Consider the following 20,964-nt stretch of genomic DNA (forward strand, 5'->3'; position numbering starts at 1 on the left):
CTGCTCACAACAACCCTGCCAGGTGCCTCCAGGCTCAGAGCTGCTCTTACCACCCCCAGTAGCGCCCCAGGAGCCCATCTCAGGGCAACCCGAGCACATGAAAGGATCCAGCCTGACAAAGGGACATCCAAGTGACAGCAGCCTTCACCTGCTGGCAGAAAATCAATGCCCCAAAGCTCTGCTCCCACTCCTGCTGCGCGCCCTGAGCAGCAGCGTCGCACCCAGCGGTTTCCCTGCCCCTAGGGGAAAGAAGAAGAGACGTCCACTCATCTTACTCATACCAGGTTTATTTTTCTCTTCCCTGCATTTCTTATCCAAGGGATGTACCAAAGGCTCCACGGCAGCAAGTCTTCCATAGAAAAAACAGCCGATCTCCCACGGCAGAGCCATCCTGCCCTGCAAGGAACCCGCAGCACGCAGCAGCGCAGGCAGGGAGCAGACAAATTCACAGCCCTCTGCTACAGGAAAAAACATCTTAAAGCCTCTCGGTCAGCCAGGAGCCAGCTACTCAGGAGAAATATCCTTGTGCACGCAGCCACCAGGGCGGTTAGCAGACGATCACGTTTTATACGCCAGCTACAAATCGGGTGTGGTGTCTCCTAGTGCAATAATTCCAGGTTGGTGGGGACCTAGCAAAGGCTGCGCTAAGATCTCTTCTGGGAACTGTGCTCCTGAGGAGTAAGGGGGAAAGGGGAGCAAGGATTTTACCTCACTGGTTTCAACAAAACGGCTCACTGAACAGTCACTGTGCTCCATTTAGACACCGCGTTCTACGAGAGGGATCTTGTGTAAGGTTTCAAACTATGAACGGTGCAACCCAGAGCCTAAACCTCTCACCTACACAACCAACGACAGCTTAACGTTGAAATGCTATGGAAAAAAAAACAAAAGAAAACCCTAACCAAATTATTTTTACTATCAACTTTAACTTCTCTGGACTTCATCCAGTACCTTGAGTTCTCTGGACGCAGACATTCCTGCCCTCACCAACGCTTCCAGTCACTCCTGCTCAATATTACTGAGAAAAAGGACCCCAACATCGCCTCCAGCCATTGATTGAAAAATAAAAAAATACAATTCTTCCTTTCTGAAAATCTGCTGAAGCCAGGCAGAACAGAGCAGGATGAAGCGAAGGGCATTCCTTTCCCCTCGGCTGAACGTTGCCAAGTATTTTCTGCTCTGCTTGAAACGCGACCACGCGGCGGGTAACGGGGCCTCTTCCAAAGAGCCCAGGGAACCTTCCCCGCGAGGACAGGGATGCAAATCCCCGCTGGATGGACCGAGGGAAGGCAGAGGACGAGGCAGGGCACGTCAGCCTCACACCAAGCTGCTGCTGTGACCATCTCGTGCAGCACAGAGGGGCCAGAGCGCAGGGGGAGAGCCGCCAGCACCCCAGGAAGGGGATGAGGGGGGAGGCAGGGCAGCAGAGCCACCCGCAGCCTCTGAGGTTGGTTTTGTGAGTGAGCGGTGACAGAGGAAGGGGAGAAGGTTTTGAATCCTGTCCCAGAGCAGAAGGTACGCGGCTTTGCTTTCTGCCAGAACCCAGCAAGGCCCAGCAAACTGTGCTCCCAGCGGGCAGGGCGTGCAGCAACACAAGGGATCCAGGCTGGGAAGCTGCAAAAACGCCGGGCAAATGAGGCTCTGGACTTCGTTAGAAACAGCAGGAAGGCTCCACACCTTCCCAGCACACACACACAGGCACACACACCCCCACGCTCACGCTGTCCTGAAGCATGACATCCTGAAATTCACAACCACCTGAAAAAGCTGCCTGCTCCAGGCAAACAGCAGCTGGAGAAGTAAGGCCAGAAAGAGACAAAGCAACCAAAATCAAGACTTTGGCAACAAAGTGAGCGTGGCTGTTACACAGAGGCCAAGTCGGAGTTCACCGGTGCATCTCCCTAACCAAAGAGACCGCAGATAAAAGGGAAACTTCTGTCCCAGCAGGAGGAATTTTGCCAGTGGAGGTTTCCAGAGGACTCTCGGCAGCTCCGCACGCTCCCCTTCCACAAAGAGCAGGGGGCACCTGCCCCACTGCAGCACTCTGCTGGGGAGCGAGGGCTGCCCGAGCTGCGTGCCAGCTCCCCAGCTCTGGAAGCTAAATAAAATTAAACCTTTTCTGCTCCCAAGCAAGTTCTGACAACAATTCCTTTCGTCCAAGTCGCAGGCTTTAGTGAGAGCTTGGCAGAGGCGCAGCTGGCTCAGCACGCTGACCCCCACGCCTGCTGCTTGAGCTCTTAACCTACAGCACTCCGAAGCCTTCCTGAGAGTGGCAGGGTCCATCTGCTCGCATTTAACCTGCTGCTTCTCGAGTCTGGGCTAGTGGTTCATGCTCGAGACGAATTCAAAGGCCTTGCACACAGCAAGGGTGTCGGGAAGCTGCCCCCCCAGTACCTGACCTGAGTAAAGAGTGCCTGTTTGTGGCACATCCAGTGCTGCTGCCTCGCGCTCGTCTCCTTGGGGGCTCAGTCCTGTTCCTGCCCTCGTGCAGCTTTTCACTGACTGAATTCCACCCAGGAAGAAACTGGACCAGCTCCTGGGAAAGGAAAAAAGAAAACGGTCCCCCTGTGGCAGCTGCCCAGCCTGCCCAGCCTGCTGGGGGTATCACGGTCACTAATCTGACTGGCACTTTTAAGGCTCCTTTTACGCTCCCCCGGGGTTTGCTTTTAAAGATGATTTACGTGGGTGTCAAGTGAAGTGTATTGGGGCAGGCCCATCACCTCCTTCATCCTGGAGAAGTGCCCGGGAAGAGCCAGCCCTGTCTAGCCCAGCAGCTCTTCCCTGTAAACCTCTAGTATCAGCTGCATCTCTCCGGCCCCCGAGCGAGCAGCCAGCTCCCGCAGGGCTGATCCGCTCTGCGCGTGAAGGCCTCCACCTCCAGCAGCAGTCAGCAGCTCTGAGAGCCCCCGTCGTGGAGTCCAGGGCCATGGCAACTAGGACAGCTCAAAGCCAGTGTTCATGCTGATGGCGTAGCGCAGCTTCTCCCGCAGGATGCTCTTCTTGCTGTAGTTGGGCAGCTTGAGGAGGTTGAAGCAGGTAGAGGAGGTCGGGAGGCGCCCCCCTGGCTCTTTCTTGCGGATGGTGAAGAAGCCCCGCAGCACGCTGCCCAGCGTGTCCCCGGTGTCCTGGAACGGGGTAGAAATGCTCAGCTCATCCTGGCTACACGCGGGGCAGAGCTGCTAACACAAAGCCCGTGTGCTGGGAGCAGGGAGAATCAAACCTTGAAACCCTGTCCCCCACAGCTGCTAGAAATGAGCTTCTGGTTTAACTTCAACATTAACTTAACATTACATGTGCAGGGTCCCCTTGCAGGGTGCAGAAGAGGATCAGTGGCACAGGGAGGGTCATGTGTGAGGAGAAAACATAACCCTGCAGACAAGCAAAGGAGCCCAATCGCTGCTGTGTGTGGGAGAAGGGGGGTGCAGCCACGAGCATCCTATTAGGGGAAAGCTGCTTTCATCTTCCCCTGTCAAGCAGACACCGTTCAGGTTTAAGTTTCCTGGTCAGAGGGAACGCAAGGCACACGAGCGAGCAGGCTGCCTACCTGATCGTCAGAGACTTCCACACAGCGGATGGAAAACGGAGGCTTGAGGTAGGCGAAGCCCAGAAGTGGAGGCCTAGAGCAGCTGGTAACGAACTGAAAAAGTGATGGAGAGTGAAAGGCAGCAGCAGGGCGAGCAGCCTGGCTCCCACGGACACACGGCTAACGCAGTCGCAGCGAGCAGCTGCTTGGACTGGCATCTGAGCACCCCACGGTACAACGCTGCTGAGCTTTGGTGCTCTGCTAGCCTTTGAAAACCACCATCCATGCAGGACTATTCGTGGCAACGCAAGGGCATTTATGGGAACTTTGCTCCCAGGGCTGCACCCTCTGCTCGCCCAGGGGAGCAGGGTGTGGATTTTAAGGCATTGAGCATTCTGATACTGCTATTAGGGCAGGAAACAGGCTGAAACCACCCCGAATTCCAGGTTGGGCTGAAATGGCATTTACCTTGAGGAACATCGCTCTCTCCTCAGGGCTGAAGTCATTGGCTAGGATGTCCCACAACCAGATGATGACCCGATGACTCCCGTGGAAGCCCCCGTAGTACACCGTGTGTTTTCTGGGGAGAGAAAGGTTGTGACAGGCTCGTGGCTCGCTGCAGCAAGAGCCCCCACAGAGGGGCTGGATCAGAGAAAAGGGAAGGGCAGAGAGAAATTCTGCTTGCAGGAACCGTTGTATGCCAGTGGAGGAAAAGCCCCTTCACGTTCATTAATACTTTCTCCAAATTTAAGGAACTTCTTTACGTTTTGTTTCCATCTGCTCCAAAAATTCCAAACAGGAGGAGCAGAAAGTTGGGAGTCAGCCTCCTGCAGGCCTCCAAACAACCACGCAATAAACCAGCCTGGTTTGCTGAGTGAGAAAGGCAGCAGACCGAGCCGGCCGCTTACTTTAGGTCCTCGAGGTCGATCTCGGCGTTGTCACCAGAGATCAGTCGCTGCAGCTCCGGCGCGGAGAACATACGAATCCACTCAGGCTTGATGATCGACCTGAATCCACTGATGAGCGCCGCTGTCTGGCTCTTGATTTGCGTGTGCATGCGGAAGTGAGCCATGAGATGGATGTAGCTGATCCTGCGGGCGAGAGGCAGGGTGGCAGGGGGGGAGCTGGAGCAGGAGACACCCACCTCGCTGGTGTGACTCGGGGTTGCCAACCTGCCTCTCCAGCCCACGGGCACTAGCACTGCCTACAGAGGCATTATTTCTTCTCCTCCAGGCTCCTGCTCTATATTTAAGCAGGAGGAGCTGTTCCTCTGCCCGGACTTTTTTCCTTCTGTCTCTGAGCCTGCCTGATCCTTCCTTAAGGCTCCTTCCCAACCCAGAGACCAGCTGGCTCTAACAATTAGCTGAAGAACCTTGGCTGAACAGCAGCTGACACAGGGGGAGCATGCAGCCAGCTCCTCTTTAAAGGATCAGACCCCCAGTGACAGGAACTTTTCTAGGTCTGAAAATCAGCTCTCTGGGCTCTGGTACTGCCTGCACTGAAACCCATGGCTGATCAATGTGGTTGTAAAGGGTATCATTCCTGAGCAAGCCAGTAAAAGCAGGAATAGTTGGAAGGGAAAGAGCCAACAGATGATTTTGCAGAGTTTCCTATGGTTCTTTCAAACAAATGCAGCTTCGAAAATAATTTGATGCTGCTGTGGGCAGCTACGTAGACAGAAGCAGCAGTGTCAATGCCTTACACTAGCCACTTTTTCTATCTTGTTACAGTCCAACACGTTTTAGATGATCCTCAGAACACACAAATTGCTCTGCAGTACATGCAAAAGAGGATCCAGCGTCTGCTCACAATCCTTAGAAATACCGTGCATACGAAATGCTTTGCTATTATGAAAATAGAGGGCTGTTCTCAGGTCCTTGGGATTAACAAGTCATGCTCTGCAGAGCCTTCACTGGAGCCGCAACTAACACTAAAAAAACTCAGGAGATTTCCACGGGCATCCCAGGAGTGAGAAGAGGTGCAGCGTTTATTAGAGAGGCACCATCATTTTTCCTCTGCTTACCAACAGTGGAAATAACCGACCTTGCTGTTCATCAGTTCCTAGGCAGACACCACCACAACCACGTCGAGTGGGTTTTCAGCTAGGTAACCTCGCTGTGCCATTAAGAGACAGAGCTGTTTCCAGATTGCTTTCACTTACAATACTTCTCCCGCTCCCTCTCAACTACCAATTTATGTGCACATCTGCACAAAAGCTTCAAAGTTTCTGCTGTAAGCGAGCACAGCAACACACAGGACTTTCAACCTCCTCCCCGAGCTGATTTCTGACAAGCCAGAGAGAGAGCCTTTCAAATGCAAACTCCCTGGTCAGAGCTCAAGAGGGGAAAAGACTGGGGAGCTCAGACTGCAAAGCACGCTAACAAAGATAAATCTTCAGGTAGGATCCAGCTTTCACTTGCCATTAGAGAGAACAAGCCCCAGATTACCAGTTCAAACACGCATCTGCTTAATAGATATTTTACCCTGCTTTTATGATCACTGAAGGGTATAGAGAAGAAAAAAAAAAAAAAGGGAACAAAAAGGTGGGTTTGGTTTTCAGGCTCTGGAGTTGACATTTACGATAACTATCTAAAGCCGGTTATCTGTGAAAATAGCTACAGGGCTCAGTGTCTCCTCTGATTTCCTGTGTCTAAAGTACGACTGTCGACTGCATTTGAATTCAGCACTGACTCTTCTGAAGAACAGTGCTTTATACAACTGCCACATGTTATCATTTTGAGAAGATCTGTCTGCTCCAAGGTGTCTTTGAGCATCTGTGCCCTCTATGTTCACGACTGTGTGCCTGAATTGCTTTGAATCCATCTGTCTGCATCTATCACCATCATTAAATCCTGCAGAATCTCACAGACTGTGTGCCTTTGACCTCAGAAGCACTGTTTCAAGAAGTAAATTGTCAATTTTTATTTTGCAAATCGAATTTAATACAATTTCTGCCGATGAACTGTAACCAGTAAATTCTATTAAGATATTTATGGGCTCCTTCTACTCTAATCTATTTCAATTCATTCCAGATGCAAGAATAAAGTATTTTGCAGTGATGACCTTAAAAATCTAATTGCTGTACTTACTTATTTTCATTGGTAACAGGAATGGTCTTCCCTCCAGGAACAAGTTCATGGCAAACAAGCTGAGGGAAGAAATGATTGTGTTGCTAATTACTGCCTGGAACCACAATGGAAAGAAATGCCACGCTAAGCTGTTACCTCCCCATAAAACATTTATTTTTACAATAAAACAGTAGGATTTAAAATTTAAGTAATAATCCTGCTTCTGCCTCAAACCAGTTTCACTTAACTATTAACGCGGTAATTGAGCAGCAGGGAACTCCAACTCTCCCACCGCTGGTGCCAGCCCACCTTCGAGGAAGCCCCCTCTCTAGGCTGATCCATCACTGCTGAACCGCACACAAATCCATGCAAGGAGCCCTGGGGGGCTGTTGCCATCCCAGAATTTAGAGACAAATCAACCTCAGGGCCTCCGCATGGCCCAGTCTAACAGCCCGACCCGAAGCTATCTGCTCCACAAGTCTCACCTGGCACCACCCGAGTGACAGAGCTCCCAGTTCACTCCCTCAAACTGGGTACTCAAAACATGAAGCAGAGAGTGCTCAGAAAGAGAGCTCAAAATTCCCATATTGCAGTGGCCTCTGTGCTTCGTTTCCAGGTGACTTCAGAGGTGAGAATTGGGCCTGGCACAGGGAACAAGCTCAGCTCCCTTGTGCCCAACACAGCCTCGAACCTAGCAAGGATGGACAAGTGGGGAACCACAGGGTTACCCCACCTGGCTGCTTCAGGACGGCCAAAGCACAATGCAAACAAGAATCCCTGGGTTTATCCTGAACTTTTGAGTGCTGCAGCCTTTAATGTCTTATTGCTGGACTCTCATATGCTGGTTTCTTACTTTATTTTTAAAGTGGAAAGCATAAAACAATGTTTTTCAACTAGAAAAGAAAAAATCCTGGCACCAGAAAAGTTAAGGGTCAGAGGGCAAACTTTGTTGAAAGAGCTATTCTCTGCCCACGGCTAAATATTGAACGAAGCCACAGAATCCTACGGCCGAGTTCAGACAACCTCTGAATCCGAGCCAGCCTTTGAGCACAGGCATTTTTTTGTAAAAGGAGAGCAGAGCTAAGCCCTAACCGCAATCAAACACAAGGTCATTTATGAGTCAATCTCCTCGAGATTCTCGGTCAGATGGGGCCATGCAAAGCACGCACGTTACCCACCCAGAGTCAGAGTGAAAAGCGCTCTGAGAAGCACAAGTTGGAACAGATTGCCTGCTGGATGCCCAAGACCAGCTATCAGAAAGCTCAGCAGAGAAAAATAGATGCCTTCTGTTGGCCACACAGCCTTCAGTCAGTATCTCTGCCCTACAGACACTACTAAAAGATAGGATGCTTCTGCTCAGGGGTCAAACCTGCTTCTGCTGCTAACTGCTTATACTCATAACTTGCCACTTTGGGCATCACAGGCTTTCCCACAGCAGTGGGCAGTGATCCTCAGGATTGCTCTCAGCGCTTCTGAGGCTCTTCCTGGAAACATCAGACAGGCAAGGGAGATAATTCCTGTAGGGAACAGCTAGGATATAACCGGGAGCAAGAGGGATTGCCTGAGCCAAGACTGTGGACTCACTATCGGTGTTCATCAACAGGTAGCACAGGGAGGGTGCTGGGAACACAGCAGGGATGAGGTCCATGTAATTAATAAAATTAATAAAAGCCTACCTGACCCATCACATCTTCATCGTAGGACAGCGTTAAGCCCAAGTCACTGATGTCACCATCGTAACGCTACAGGAACAACAAAGAGAGGGAAAGAAGTCAGTGTTCAGCAGCAGGAACAGCATTTCAGTATCACTCTCCCACGATGTGATGCCTAGAAGGAACTAGGCACCAAAGCACAACAAATACACGACTTGCTCGAAGTTATGGGAGAGCACACAAAATCTGAGGCTAAAACTTGTGAATCGCTGATTTCCAGTTCCAAGCTTACACCTTCAGACTCCTTTTTCATCCCTGCTTGCCCCAGTAAAAACAAAGGGCTGCTGCATGCCAACTTGCTTTGGTATCAGCACGCAGCTCCACTAATGCTATTACTTTCAGGGTGTGTTTCAAGGCGATCAGCACCCTAAAGGCATTTGCAAATCTATTATTCCTAGCAGCAGCCAGTGGTAAGAGTTGAACATCAAGAAAAATAATACTCAAACCTTAATTGAAGTGAGATTTTTATAGAACTCAGAGTCCAAGGAGGGAAGTTCATCTACAGAGCTGTAGAAGACGCTGTGGTGGTGTCCAAGTAGCTGACTCAAGAAGAAGGAAGCAAATGGTACATCCACAACTATTCCCTGCAGACAAGAAGAACGCAGAAGGAAAGTCACTCTGTGTATTTGCTACGTGCAATGTCTGTGGTTACCTAGGAGGTCTGCAGGACACATTATGTGTTGTGGGACAAATACAAAGATTTAAGATGTTGAAATCAGCTGAGAAAGCCACATTCTCTTAAAATCCATTAGCTAATGGAAAGCTGCAAAAAGGCAAACAGAAAGGGGAACTCAATTTCCTTTAAAGAACTACCCTAGGTGGAGGTCACTCTGCCTCTGAACTATTTAGTGCAATACTAACAGCAACAACACCCTAGTGCAGCAGCTTTAGCTCACCTCGTATACAGCCTTCCCAAGCATCTTTCCCACAAACTCAAAGAGCTGCAGGTAGTTCTCGTGGATGTAGGATGTCGGGGATGGATACAGCCTCTCATCACCACTGGTCGTCTGCACACAGAGGAAAGAAGTGAGCCAGGCTGTTTGTGTTTGCAGCTACTCATGAGTTAGCACCTGCAAGCCTGCAGCGTACCTTGAACAAGTTGAGAGCAGGGTCAAACACCTTTTTTATTATTTCTTCCAGAAACTCTTTGAAGACTCCATCTTGATCAATGCCAGCCTCATCGACACCCAGATCATTCACAAACTTCACTCTGATCACTCCCTTCATGGCGTTCTGGGAAAGCTGTCGTAGCTGCTCATATCCATCCTACGCAGATCGGAGAGCCACAGGACAAACATGTGGTAAGACACATGAAACACCCATACAGACATGCAGCAGAGGCAGGAGACACGGTTACAACACTTAAATCTGCGTTTGTCATTGCATTTGTGTGTCCAAAACGACTGGCATTTTTCCTAGTCAAAACTCCAGGTCTGCAGCAGTCTGAACTGAAGTCCAACATTTCCCTTCAGCACCAATTCATCAAAAAGCAGACAGAACTGTCGGGGGGTGCCTCAGAACCCACAGAGAAGACAAAAACATATTCACATCCCTCCCCTGTCAGCCCAAGCCGCTGGTTTGTTGGCTCCTGCCAGCCCAGTCACTCACCTCCAACATCCGTGAGCGGCGGATGGTGATGTGGGTGACGTGAGGTGATGCAGAGCTGGTTTCAACCAGTCCAAGCTTCTCCTTCTCCTTCGTAACCATGTTTCGGAAAAGCAGCACCCTCTTAAAAAGAAAACACGGGTAAGCCTTCACCCACAGGGATCCTCATCCTCCCGTGCAGCGGGGCTTTCAGATGCTCCTGATGCATGGCTAGAGCCAGCTCTCAGTTGTCCTGTCCCGAGGTTGGCCCTATACCATCGCCACCTTGTCGCTAGAAATGGGGAGGATCTGCCTCCTTGTTCCCCAGTGAGGCAGAGAAATTCTTGAAGCCCTGCTTTGGAAGGGACGAGGTCCCAGCAATATTAGAGAGCGGAGAGCAGACAATATAGAGGAAATACATGGGTGAGAGCAGAGGAGGGAGGAGAAGACCTTTGTTTAACTCGCATTCCAGTCATGAGCTTCACCCCACAAAATGCTGAAGATACACATCCCTTCCCTCCCAGGCTACCCAGCTCACCCTGGCTTTTCAGCCCCCATCCTTTGCCCCTGTCCCACTCACATTCTTGTGGGGAATGACATGCGGGATGTACTGCAGGAGCAGCTGGGCTCGTTTCTTGTCCTTGTCCAGCTCCTGGAAGAGCACGCTGGGTTTGAGGTCCCTTACAAAGAGAGGCACAGATTCAGAGACCCCTGAGAAACGCCCAGGCACTGTAAATAGCTGGGGGTAGGACAGAGATGAAACCCGTAATGACTTCAAAAGTGACTTGAGGTGTTCACAGCTGTCACACGAGTCACTTCTCAGAGCACTGCCCTCCAGGAGTAGCAGCTTACCATGGCACCACAGAAGAGGAGCACCTCTGGGGGGTATTTAAACCCAACAGAAGGGGTATCCTTAAACGCAAACAACCCAGGGAGCGCTTCCAACCTCGACCTCGCAGGCAGAATGAAAGGCACCCAATTTAAAGTAAAAGTCTCCCCGAGGGGAGCTGCTGCACTGGGACAGGCAGAGAGCTGCACAGGACCCCTGCTTCGAGCTGGGACACTCACTTGCGCAACCAGTGGTCCTCAGGAGCAAAACGCCTGCGGCAGTCCCTTTCATACAAGACCATGAGCCAGCCATGGACAGAATGAAACAGCTCCAGCGTCTCTCCTCGGGCATTCTCTGAAGAAAAGGAACAAAGCAACAGTGTGCAGGCACCCTAGGTAACAGGAGTGTCCAGGAGCAACATGTGGATCACCTGCCCCGTGCTGGTAGGAGCGGTGTATTTCTTCTAGCTGCCTTCAGAGGGAAGGAAGAGATTTTGTGCCTCCCAGGAGACAGACAACGCCTTCTTTAACTCAAGTGAAAAACTCCTAGCTACACGAGGGCCACCTCATCTAGCTGCAACCAAGCCATCACAACAGAAATGGTCTATCTCCTCTAATTCTGAGAACCGAGCTGTACCAAAATTATTCCCACATACAGACTGACGCTGATAGCTACAGAAACTCTAGCAAGATGGCAAAAGTCAGTATCCCCATCGTGTCTGGTAACAAATTCTCACTTGAAATAGACAAGTGGCATCATATTTGGTGCCAAGCATGACAGCGGCATCTGGACACCAAAGTGCTGGGACACATTCTCAAGCCACACAATAATATCGTTTTGTTCAAAGCAGTTATTAGCAGAAGCTTCATTTTCAAAAATTAATGGCATATATTGTGCTAATAGCATCCTCAACTTAGGCTACAGAAAGCACTTACCCACAATTCCATCCCAGATCATCTTAAACACAAAGGAATTCAGAAAAGATGAGATGGTAACGAGCTCCTCCAGTTTGAATGAAATCTGCTCTTCATAGACTTCTATGTCATCAAGAATCCTATTGGAGAAAACAAATGCAAATGTACAAGTGTCAATTTAATTCCCTCTTGAATTTTTTCATAAAGGCACATTATCCTTTAGCAGCAGCTTATTTCTATGACAACTGACACACACATGAGGATCTGAAGTCATAAACAACTAAACCTTATTAACTGATTTTAATTGATATCTGATCCTAACAAAAAACAGTATGAAAGGTCTGAGATGCAAGCAGACAGTATTTCATAGTTAATAGGACCCATGCGCTAGTTCCCAGGAGACCTTTTTCATCATCCAAGCTAAGAAAACTGTCTCTACTGACCAGCAAGGACAATTTTCCACCACCTCTCCCATCCTTTGTGCTGTGCAAGTCAGTGATTGATACAGCAAGAGTTGCAAACAGAAGCACATAAGCTGCAGAGCTTCCTTGCAGCTATACCACCATTCAAAAGCTCATCTGGAGACACCCAAGTACGTGCTCTGGACTGATGCAATTGCTGCCCAGAAGCAGCAGAAATGTTTATGTCCCTTCCCTAGCTAGTTCTGCAGTATTTTGTCACCACTTCAGCCATCTGAAGCAGCCCAAGGCTGATGGGGAAGCCCCTTTCAAGTCCAATCTTCCTCAGGATTGCATTTGAAAAGCCTGCTGCCTTACTCTACCTCATTATCTTTAAGCAAAGTCAGCAATGCATTAACTATTCCTCTTGAAACCTAAGAAACACGAGAGTTTCACATTACAGGTCTAGAGCACGCCCTCCTCTTGCTACCTACGTGATAAGGTGGCGGGAGCAGTCACAGAAGAGCATCAGCATGGCCAGCAGCCTCTTAGATTCCTCCGTGTCATTATTCAAGCATTCCAAGAAGAGCTTTAACCCGCCCTGTGGTCCCAGCTCACAGATAAAAGCCCACAATTTGGGCAACAGATCGTCCAGGTAAGTGAGGCCTGGCAATGGAAAAATACAAAGCACACTCAGTAAAGCTTCTTCTGCTTTATTTGTGCATCCTCCAAGAGAGAAGTGTAACTCGGAGCTGACAGATCCTTTTGCAAAGCAACCCTTTGCTTGAAGGGAACATTGGCATCACACTGGGCTCCCAGGTCTGTCTGTATTAAGAGGAGACGTACGATCACCAGGAAAGCCAAAAAAAAAAAAAAGGCTTTTTAATGAGGGATTAATTATTTGTATATCTGCAGCCCTTTCCCGCTGTGGACTCTTTCCTCCACTCTATCCACCAGGCCAAAAGAGCACTCGTCTCCTCCTCTACCCATTTAGAAGACAGGCAATTTGTTCTTAAAACGTATGAAAGCATTCAGAGTTTCCATCACAAAGATTAATACTGCCAGGCTTCTTGAAAACACTGACTCAGTCTTAAGTTTGATATGGAGTAAGCAAGGTTTCATTATAGGAAAACTTGCTTCAATTTGTATTCTGGAGTGTTAATGCTTGATAAAGAAGTGATGAATGCTATTGATCAGGTGCATGGTGCAGGATGGAACAAGCCTTCCACCCAACCAGTCAATAAACTGTTGTCAGTAATAAAACTACCAACAAGTCAACAGAATTTAATAAGAAAAATCTATTTTTTCTCCACTATTAAGCAATTTGAAAAGCACAGATGTGCCCTCACCTGTGAGGATCTGCAGGCGGATCTGCGTGAGGGTTGTGAGGGTGGTCTGGTACAGGACGCAGATACTGCACACCTTCTGCACTTCTGCAGAGTCCACTCGCTTGCCCCCAACAGGCTTGAGGATGTTGCGGACAGACGCAGACTTCTGGAAAGCTCTCTTGAAAAGATCTGGTGACAGAGAAGCACATGAAACGTTGGCTCAGGAGACAGAAGCGCTATTCCAAATCATTTCTTATCCTCAGCCACTTGGCAGCCTTGTGGTGAAGAGGATTTTAGCAAACTGGGTCACGGCACAGACAGCAGGTTTTGGTAGGTTGTTCTCACAGTACAGCTGCCAGCAACACAGAATCATGTTTTGCTGGGGACATTACTCTGGAGCTTAAAACCTTACCAGGACTGCAGTAACTACTGAGCCACAGGATCTAGTGCTATGGGCAGCAGCTGGAAGATAGCTACCTGTCTTATTCTAAACATCCTGTCTCGTTCTAAATCTGCTTTTGCAGGATCCCCATGCTTCACAGGCCCAGAAGCCCGCTTCACCTCGCTTCTCACGTGGGAAGCTGGCCTCCCCATCTTGCCTCGGGAAGCACTAAGCTATGCAGTAAGCACTTCAGCTACTTGAGCAACAATAAAGAAAAAAACTGCTAAAATAAGCACATATTTTCACAGCACCAAAGTACAAGACTTGCCCCAGGTCACAGAGGCTTTGTGAGCTGGAATTACAAATAACTTAGATCACATCCCCACCTAAGCAGCGGCAGCTGCTGCAAGTAATTACTCAAAGCTTTTAGCTTAAGTGGAAAAGTCCAGCTCCTGTGAGACTGGGAGAGAGAAACACACACACTCATGCAAGCCCTCTCCCTCCCAGCATGTAGACACAAAAGCAGCCCTCCAAAACTGACTCTTCATAGGGAGGCTGTTCTGCGGGGAAGCTGGCTGTGCTGGCAGCTGAGCTATTTCCTGATTCTCTAGCAATTTCTTGCTGAGCACATCACTGAAGAGGATGCGAATCATATGGACTCCCCAGAGATGCTGCAGTTGCTTTGTCAGCAGAGGCATGGACTCATTCAGTCTGAAAGACAAGTCAGAGAGAGATGTTAAAAGGCAGGCTGGTATAAAACACCAGGGATACTCTGATACACCTAGCTCACAGCCAAAACGGAGCATGAACCCACCCTGCAGGTGGTCCTCAAGGAAAAAACAATACCCAGGTCCTATACCAAGCGTGCCAGCATGGCCACTGGTACCAATCTAACTCTACTAATTGAATTTCTTCATGTAATTGTGTATGAATGAGACAGTTTAAATTGTGCAGATATAACCTGAAACAGCTGAGAAGCTACTCTGAATAGGGTCACGCTGTTCATCTCAAATCCTAAAGCACTTTGCAGCTTATAAATAAACAGAGGCTTAAAGCATCTATCACCATAAGGTCGTCTTCACTTACCCATAATCCACAGTCTGTGAAAACCAGCCCAGAACAGGATGCCAGTGGGTGAGATTGGATTTCTTTTGGGAAACGTACTTCTGGCAGTAGGAGAGCATGTGAATGAGCACACCCACAAAATGAGCTGTCTCCTCCTCAAGAACTTTATCATTCAAGGAGCCCAAGAACACAAGATTACCTGGCAGAACAACCAGTACAGCAAAACTTAAGCGAGGGACAGACACTGCAGGACAGTGGTTACAGATAAAAGAGACAAAAAGCACTCGCAACAAATTTCAAGTCCACAAAAGGATTACCAATAAAAAATTACTGTTAGAGGCTACCCTACAGGAAGCCATTTCCATCACATCAACCACTAAGGCGGTGCAGCACTTTGGCATTCTCTTGCAGCCTTCTCATTTGTAACTATCTAAATAAGAGTAAAATTCGGGGAATTGGAGGCAGATCAAGAGTCAAGTGAGTCAAGACTCCCTTCCAAGCACAGGAGGAGGATGTCTTACAGGTGCTTACCCAACAAACACAGAGTGTGACTTCCTTCCAAGCACACGCAGACATCTCGGCACTGCGCTTCACGACTCAAAAACAGGATGAACTTGCGGAAAAGCTCATGAGATTCTATCACTGCCAGACGCTGAAACACAGAATTTAACTGCAGGTGAGGCTGAGAAGCACCACACAGAACAACCATAGCTCATCTGCTATCAGCAGTTTGGACTGACTTTCCTTTCCAGATAAATCAGAAAGTTAAAACTGTTGAAGAGAGAGAAAGTCCTCAATTCAAAGCTGGTCTAAGAAATGAAAAGCTTTGCAGCTGAACAGGCCACGTTCTAGTTGTAGGCAGACTTTCAACTGTCTGCAAGAGCACAGAATGCCAATTTTGTGCAACAGTTGCTGTCTGCACCAAGCTACACAGAGGAGCAGACACATTTAATTAATTAGAGGACTGCCTGCTAGTTCCCATCAGAGATCCTCTGCCATGCAACAGACTGATTTCTGTTTTGCCTTTGCCTACAATCACAGAAATGGAAGGATAAGTACGTGCAAAAACTCAAGCTGTATCACATATTTCTTTCACTTGGTTTTATTTATTTATCTGAGGACAGTTCAGTCCATCACCTCACTGGTGTTGATAACTCCTGTGGTATTAGAAGCCCTGAGCATGTGGAAGGATCAAGTATTTCCTCAACAGAGCTTGCAATTGGAAAAGAAATGCCAATGCTCTGTTCTAAGAGCTGATAAAATGAAATAACAAGTGGCCCTGTGTGATAGTCAGTGGATTTTTGGTACTGTTACCTCACCCACTTACCTCAGGTGTTAGAGTAGCGAGATGAGTCATTATAGCAGGCACAGACATGATATGGATCAGAAATGACCTCAACAGATTGTCTGAAAACTGTGCAGCAATCACAGGGCTACAGAGAGAAAAATACTTCAGTGCAAAATACCCGACCTAGCAAAGGAGGAAGCAGCCTTTCTAACCGAGCCATTCAGGACCGGCTTCTGATTCTATCCTCATCAAGAAGCACGACTGGAGAAGAACGTTCACTTACACTTCTGTTATCACAGCAAGTTCACAAAACTGCTCGTGACTCAAGGGAATTGAATAAGTCAAACAGTTCACAGCATAACCTATTTTTCCACCGCTCATCCACGCAACCCAGAGAGCTATAAATGTTAAGCAGTTCATCTCCTAAGTTCCCCCTCTCCCCACTGCCACAAAGATAGTAATTAAATAATGTTTTCCTTAGGCAGACGTTAGGAGACTTATTCAAGAGCTCTCTACGGTAACAGATAAATGTGCAACAGCAGTTCATCATTAAGAGGCACAACTGTACTTATCCAGAGAGCTCTGGTCCCTTCTGACAGCTCAGCAGAACAGCGAGCAGATCCTGTGTTCTGAACAGAAACTGCACTCCCAACTCTAGACTTATGCTAGCACTTATTACTAACTTAATAGCATTCTGACCTGAAAAAAACGATGACAGGAAAGTGAACTATTTGCCTAAAGCAGCTCTTTTATCAGGGAGAAACTCTCAAAGGCACAAAGGGACTGGCAGACAGAGAGGTCTGCAACAGCACAATAAAGCCTTTGGCTGCCTTACCGCAATGCGAGGGAGAAGATGGCAGTTAAAGAGCCTTTGGACAAGGATGGTCTGGATCTTGCCAAGCCATTAGTTAGCAAAATCTGGAATAAAACAAACAAGCAAAAAAACCTGCAGTACTCAGAAAAAAAATATTATAACTGTTTGTGAAAGATGTTGTGTTCATTTTCAGAGCAGAGAAGGAACACCACCAAAAAAAAAAAACCCACTGAAAAAGAGTTACTGCTAGATATTTGGCAGAACGGAAGGGTTCAGATTAATAATGGCATAAAGAGAAACTGCATTCAAATCAGGCAGCCAGTAGTTCTTATTTCTCTAGGCACTGTACTCAGAAGATTCCCAGGCCTTTTAAAATTAACAGGCAAGGCTCGAAGGGGCTTTGTAGCATCATTCTAATTTAAAGGATTAGGTAAAATGACATCGGTTCCTTTCCCTAACAGAACAGAACACAAACCAAAGTTAGGAAAAACATTCCAAAGTCCTTGCTCTTGTTATAAGACAATGAAGTAGCATTTAGATTTGCCAGTAGAGACAAAAGGCAGACTTTTGGGCTCAACAGGAAGACTCTGCTCTGAAGAAAATATGCCCACACAAACCACCAGTGCTCCCCACCCAGCCTCTCCCCGACAAACCACCACCCAGAGCTCACAAAAGCTTCCTCAGAGCATGGAAGCTTGTAGCACGGGACTGGGGCTTATTTAGAATAAACTGAAGACAATTGTAGCAGCCTGAGACTGACCTGCAGCACAGAATAGAATCCCTTCTGGTTGAGGTGTCCCATGATGTTAGCACAGATGTGGTTCATGGCAGGCCGCAGGGTTTCACCTGCCAGGTTAAAGCAGTGACGTTACTAAACCAGTATCACAGCTGCACTGCTCATTCTCTCACAACCTATAAATTGATGTGTCATTTCACAAGCCCTTCTTGCATGAATTCCTTGCCCTTAGATGCAAAACAACCATTTTAGCAGCATTTCACATCACGCCTTGGTAAAATGGAACATTTAAGCTATAAGAGCTGCATTTCCTCACTGTACTTGTTTACTTTTTCTCAGTATTTCCTCCACAAACACCGAGCTAAATGCACATCCCGTTATCCTCTGAGCAATTCTGGTGTGTGAGACTCTGGAGAACCATAAAAACCTTGCAACAGCTGTTGCTGTTCTAAGGGAAGCAGCCTCCTTCATCTCAAAGGAATCCTTACTGCCATTCCCTGCTTTGTGCGAGCACAGGCATAGCAAATCTTTGTGGTAAGCATGGGGAGAAGGCAGGTGCAGAAACAGTACAGTCAGTGCCTTAAGATACTGAAGAGGATACACTGACCTTTTCCCCGAAGGATTTTCCAGGTAGAAGTGTCTGTGAAGGTGACGAGCATCGTGAGGTGCAAATTGACCAGCCTGGAGTCTTGTAAGATGTCAGGCTGCAATGAGAAGCACCGGCGTTAATGAACCTCATCACCTCTGTGCCGAACTGCAGAATTGTTCGATGCAGGCAGACAAAAACGCAAAGAAAATGTTTTTGTTTTTGTTTTTTACCTTAAGCTGCTTGAGAAACTCACAGCAAAACCACAGAATGTCCTTGATCTGTTTGATCCACAAGAGTGTGAGGTCTTTGGAGAGCGCCAGGGACACGTACCACACCTGAGGCAGGCAGGATATGAACAGGAACGATCAGTGTTTGTGCTGCTGACGGGCTAAGTACATTACCAGGAAGCTCTGTAACAAAACCACCTCCCAGAGCCCCACTGAACCCAGCAGTGGAGCCAAGCTAGCTCTCTTCCCAGAGATCACTTGGTCAGAGCACACCACCCACCACAGGACACTAAAAATATTGGAGGGATAGTGAGAAACTTCTCCAAACAGCCACGACGGAATCTCAGCCATGTTCCAGGGGGGCTGAAAGCTAAATAATTCCCACAACACCAACCTAAATCCCCACCCACAGAAAAAAAAAAACAAAACAACACAACGTCCTGCTGACCTTGGGCTCGTTCTCAGCATCCATGCTATTTAGAATACACCGGCACAGCTTTTCGAATCTCTGCAAAAACAGACAGAATAACAAAAGTGATGTTGGTTCTAACTGCAGTAGGGGCTATTCTGGAAAAGCACGAGGAACAGCTCAGCAGAGGGAGCGAGGTCTCTACACGTGGACACGTTCCAGCCACGTTCCCCACGGGCGGTGCTGCTGGCTCCTTCCCCGAGAGCTCATCTACGCGCCCTGCCAGCGCTGTGCAGACGAGCTCTCTCCTTGGCCACGCTGCTCGTAAATAGGAGGAATTCCTCAGCCTTCCCAGTTCGGTATCCAAACTGAGGGGGGTGCCCAGAAACAGAGCACAAGGAAACACACACCAGCCCTGTGCTGAAGAGGAAGCAGAAGAGATGGATTTCGGCACCTCGTTACCATAACACAGAACTTCAAATGGACACCAGGCACCTAAAAATTCCGTATGTGGTGTCCACGTTTGGTTTTCATGCTGTAAATCCAGAAAGATGCATTTGCAGCACTTGTCCCTTTGTCAGCAGGAGGAGTTTATTGGGACACAAATGTAAAAAGTCACAAAGTCACCCCCTGATGCTGCAATTTAAACACGGCCTTTAATTTTTTTTCAATTGTTTTCCTTTCAATTAGCCCTCACAGCTCTCTGGGGAAAAAAAAAATAAATCATAGAATCATGGACAGAGACACTACAGCACAGGGCTTTACCCCGAAGCCACAAATTCGGGGCAAGGTCAGAGCAGCAGCTGCAATACAAGCAGCCTGCACGCTGCACTACGCCAGGACAGATCTTTGTGGGCTGCCACAACGTACCTGCCCGGGGCGCTGGCCTAGCTGACAAAATCATGAGGCACAGCTCAATTACCGCTGCTGGCACGGTCACCAGGAAAAACAGCTGTTAAACTATGCCCTGAGTACAGAACCACTACTGAAAAATTCAGGGGCTCTTCTGTTTCAGTCCCGCAGAGAAGGAGCAGGAGGCAGAGATCACGTTTCTGAAGCCAAAAGATATTGCAAGAGCCTCCAGGAACACCAGGTAGCTATTTAAACAGAGTTAACGTTAACATATAGCACTGAAAAAGGAAAGAATGCTGCAGTAGAAGCCTTACCTCTTTGTCCTCTTTGTGGTTAAAAACAAACAGCAGCTTCCGAGCGATTCTGAAGACAGAAAGCGCGCTCCTTTTACTCGAGGCGGATTCATTCGCCCCAAAGAAATCCTCCACTTCTCTCCTAGGAAAGGGGGAGCACCGACACTGGGGGTTAAACCCCAGCACGGTGCTCTGATGGAGAACAAAGCACAGAGGGCAGAATGTCACCCACCTGATGTCCCTCTGCAGGCGGCAGCGGCACAGAAACCTCCTGGCCAGGGCCTGGATCTGGACGGCGGCGCGCTCCCGCTCCTTCAGCTCCCTGCGCTCCTCCCGGGCCTGCCGGGCCTTGTCGAGGAACTGCGCCTTGGAGGACTGGCTGGCGCTGAACATCTTCACAGCCTGTAAATAAACATAAAGAAAGGAACCAGAAATGAGCTTAAGGCAAGAAAACCAGAAATAACTTGAAGGCAAGAAGCGGTCACTGCAGGGCTGGGGACGCAGCAGAGACACTCAGGGGGCCCGGCTGAGGCGGGCCGAGGCCGCTGAAGCAGGGAACGAGCGAGGGGGCGGCAGGGCCCTCACCTCACAGCCCCCACAGCCCGAGCACGGGCCCGGTTTACCAAAATCACCTGCAGACGGTACCGGGAGCGAGCCCGCGGGCACCGAGGGGGCACCGAGGGGGCACCGGGAGCGCCCCCGGCCGCTGCCGGGCCCCGCTAGGCCGCGCCCGGGGCTCTGAGGGGGCTCCGAGGGGGTCCCCGGGGCCGCCCCCCCCCCGCCCGCCGCTCCTGAGCCCGAGCCGGGCGCCCCGTGAGGCGCCGCGGGGCCGGCGGAAACCCGCACCCCGCCGCTACCGTTCCGCCCCGCCGCCGTTCCGCCCCCTCGCTGTCTCCCTTCAGCCTCGCCGTATCGCAGCTTAACCGCAGCGGGACCGAGCGGCTCCGCGCCCG

The 20,964-nt window shown here is 49.1% G+C and overlaps 1 protein-coding gene across 2 annotated transcripts; it reads right to left on the reverse strand.

The window, feature by feature from the left end:
• Positions 1 to 271: 271 nt before the first annotated feature.
• On the reverse strand, positions 272 to 20,717 carry UBE3B (ubiquitin protein ligase E3B). Of its 2 annotated transcripts, none has more exons than XM_032198968.1 (27): positions 20,644 to 20,717; positions 20,244 to 20,413; positions 20,033 to 20,153; positions 18,906 to 18,965; positions 18,461 to 18,565; positions 18,249 to 18,345; positions 17,666 to 17,751; positions 16,927 to 17,009; positions 16,131 to 16,236; positions 15,335 to 15,455; positions 14,825 to 15,002; positions 14,280 to 14,449; positions 13,378 to 13,545; positions 12,523 to 12,694; positions 11,652 to 11,770; positions 10,956 to 11,070; positions 10,468 to 10,567; positions 9,912 to 10,031; positions 9,393 to 9,569; positions 9,200 to 9,310; positions 8,750 to 8,887; positions 8,268 to 8,333; positions 6,613 to 6,671; positions 4,432 to 4,614; positions 3,992 to 4,103; positions 3,545 to 3,637; positions 272 to 3,125 (listed from the first exon to the last, which is right to left on the reverse strand). In XM_032198968.1, the coding sequence occupies exons 2-27, from the start codon at positions 20,402 to 20,404 to the stop codon at positions 2,934 to 2,936; spliced, it is 3,213 nt and encodes a 1,070-aa protein (XP_032054859.1). In that variant the 5' UTR covers positions 20,405 to 20,413; positions 20,644 to 20,717; the 3' UTR covers positions 272 to 2,933. The 2 variants fall into 2 exon arrangements, with proteins under 2 accessions (XP_032054859.1, XP_032054858.1); XM_032198967.1 differs by having other exon boundaries at positions 20,597 to 20,653.
• Between the last annotated feature and the right edge of the window lie 247 nt (positions 20,718 to 20,964).

This window comes from Aythya fuligula, chromosome 17, assembly GCF_009819795.1.
Source record: "Aythya fuligula isolate bAytFul2 chromosome 17, bAytFul2.pri, whole genome shotgun sequence".
Lineage (NCBI taxonomy): Eukaryota > Metazoa > Chordata > Aves > Anseriformes > Anatidae > Aythya > Aythya fuligula.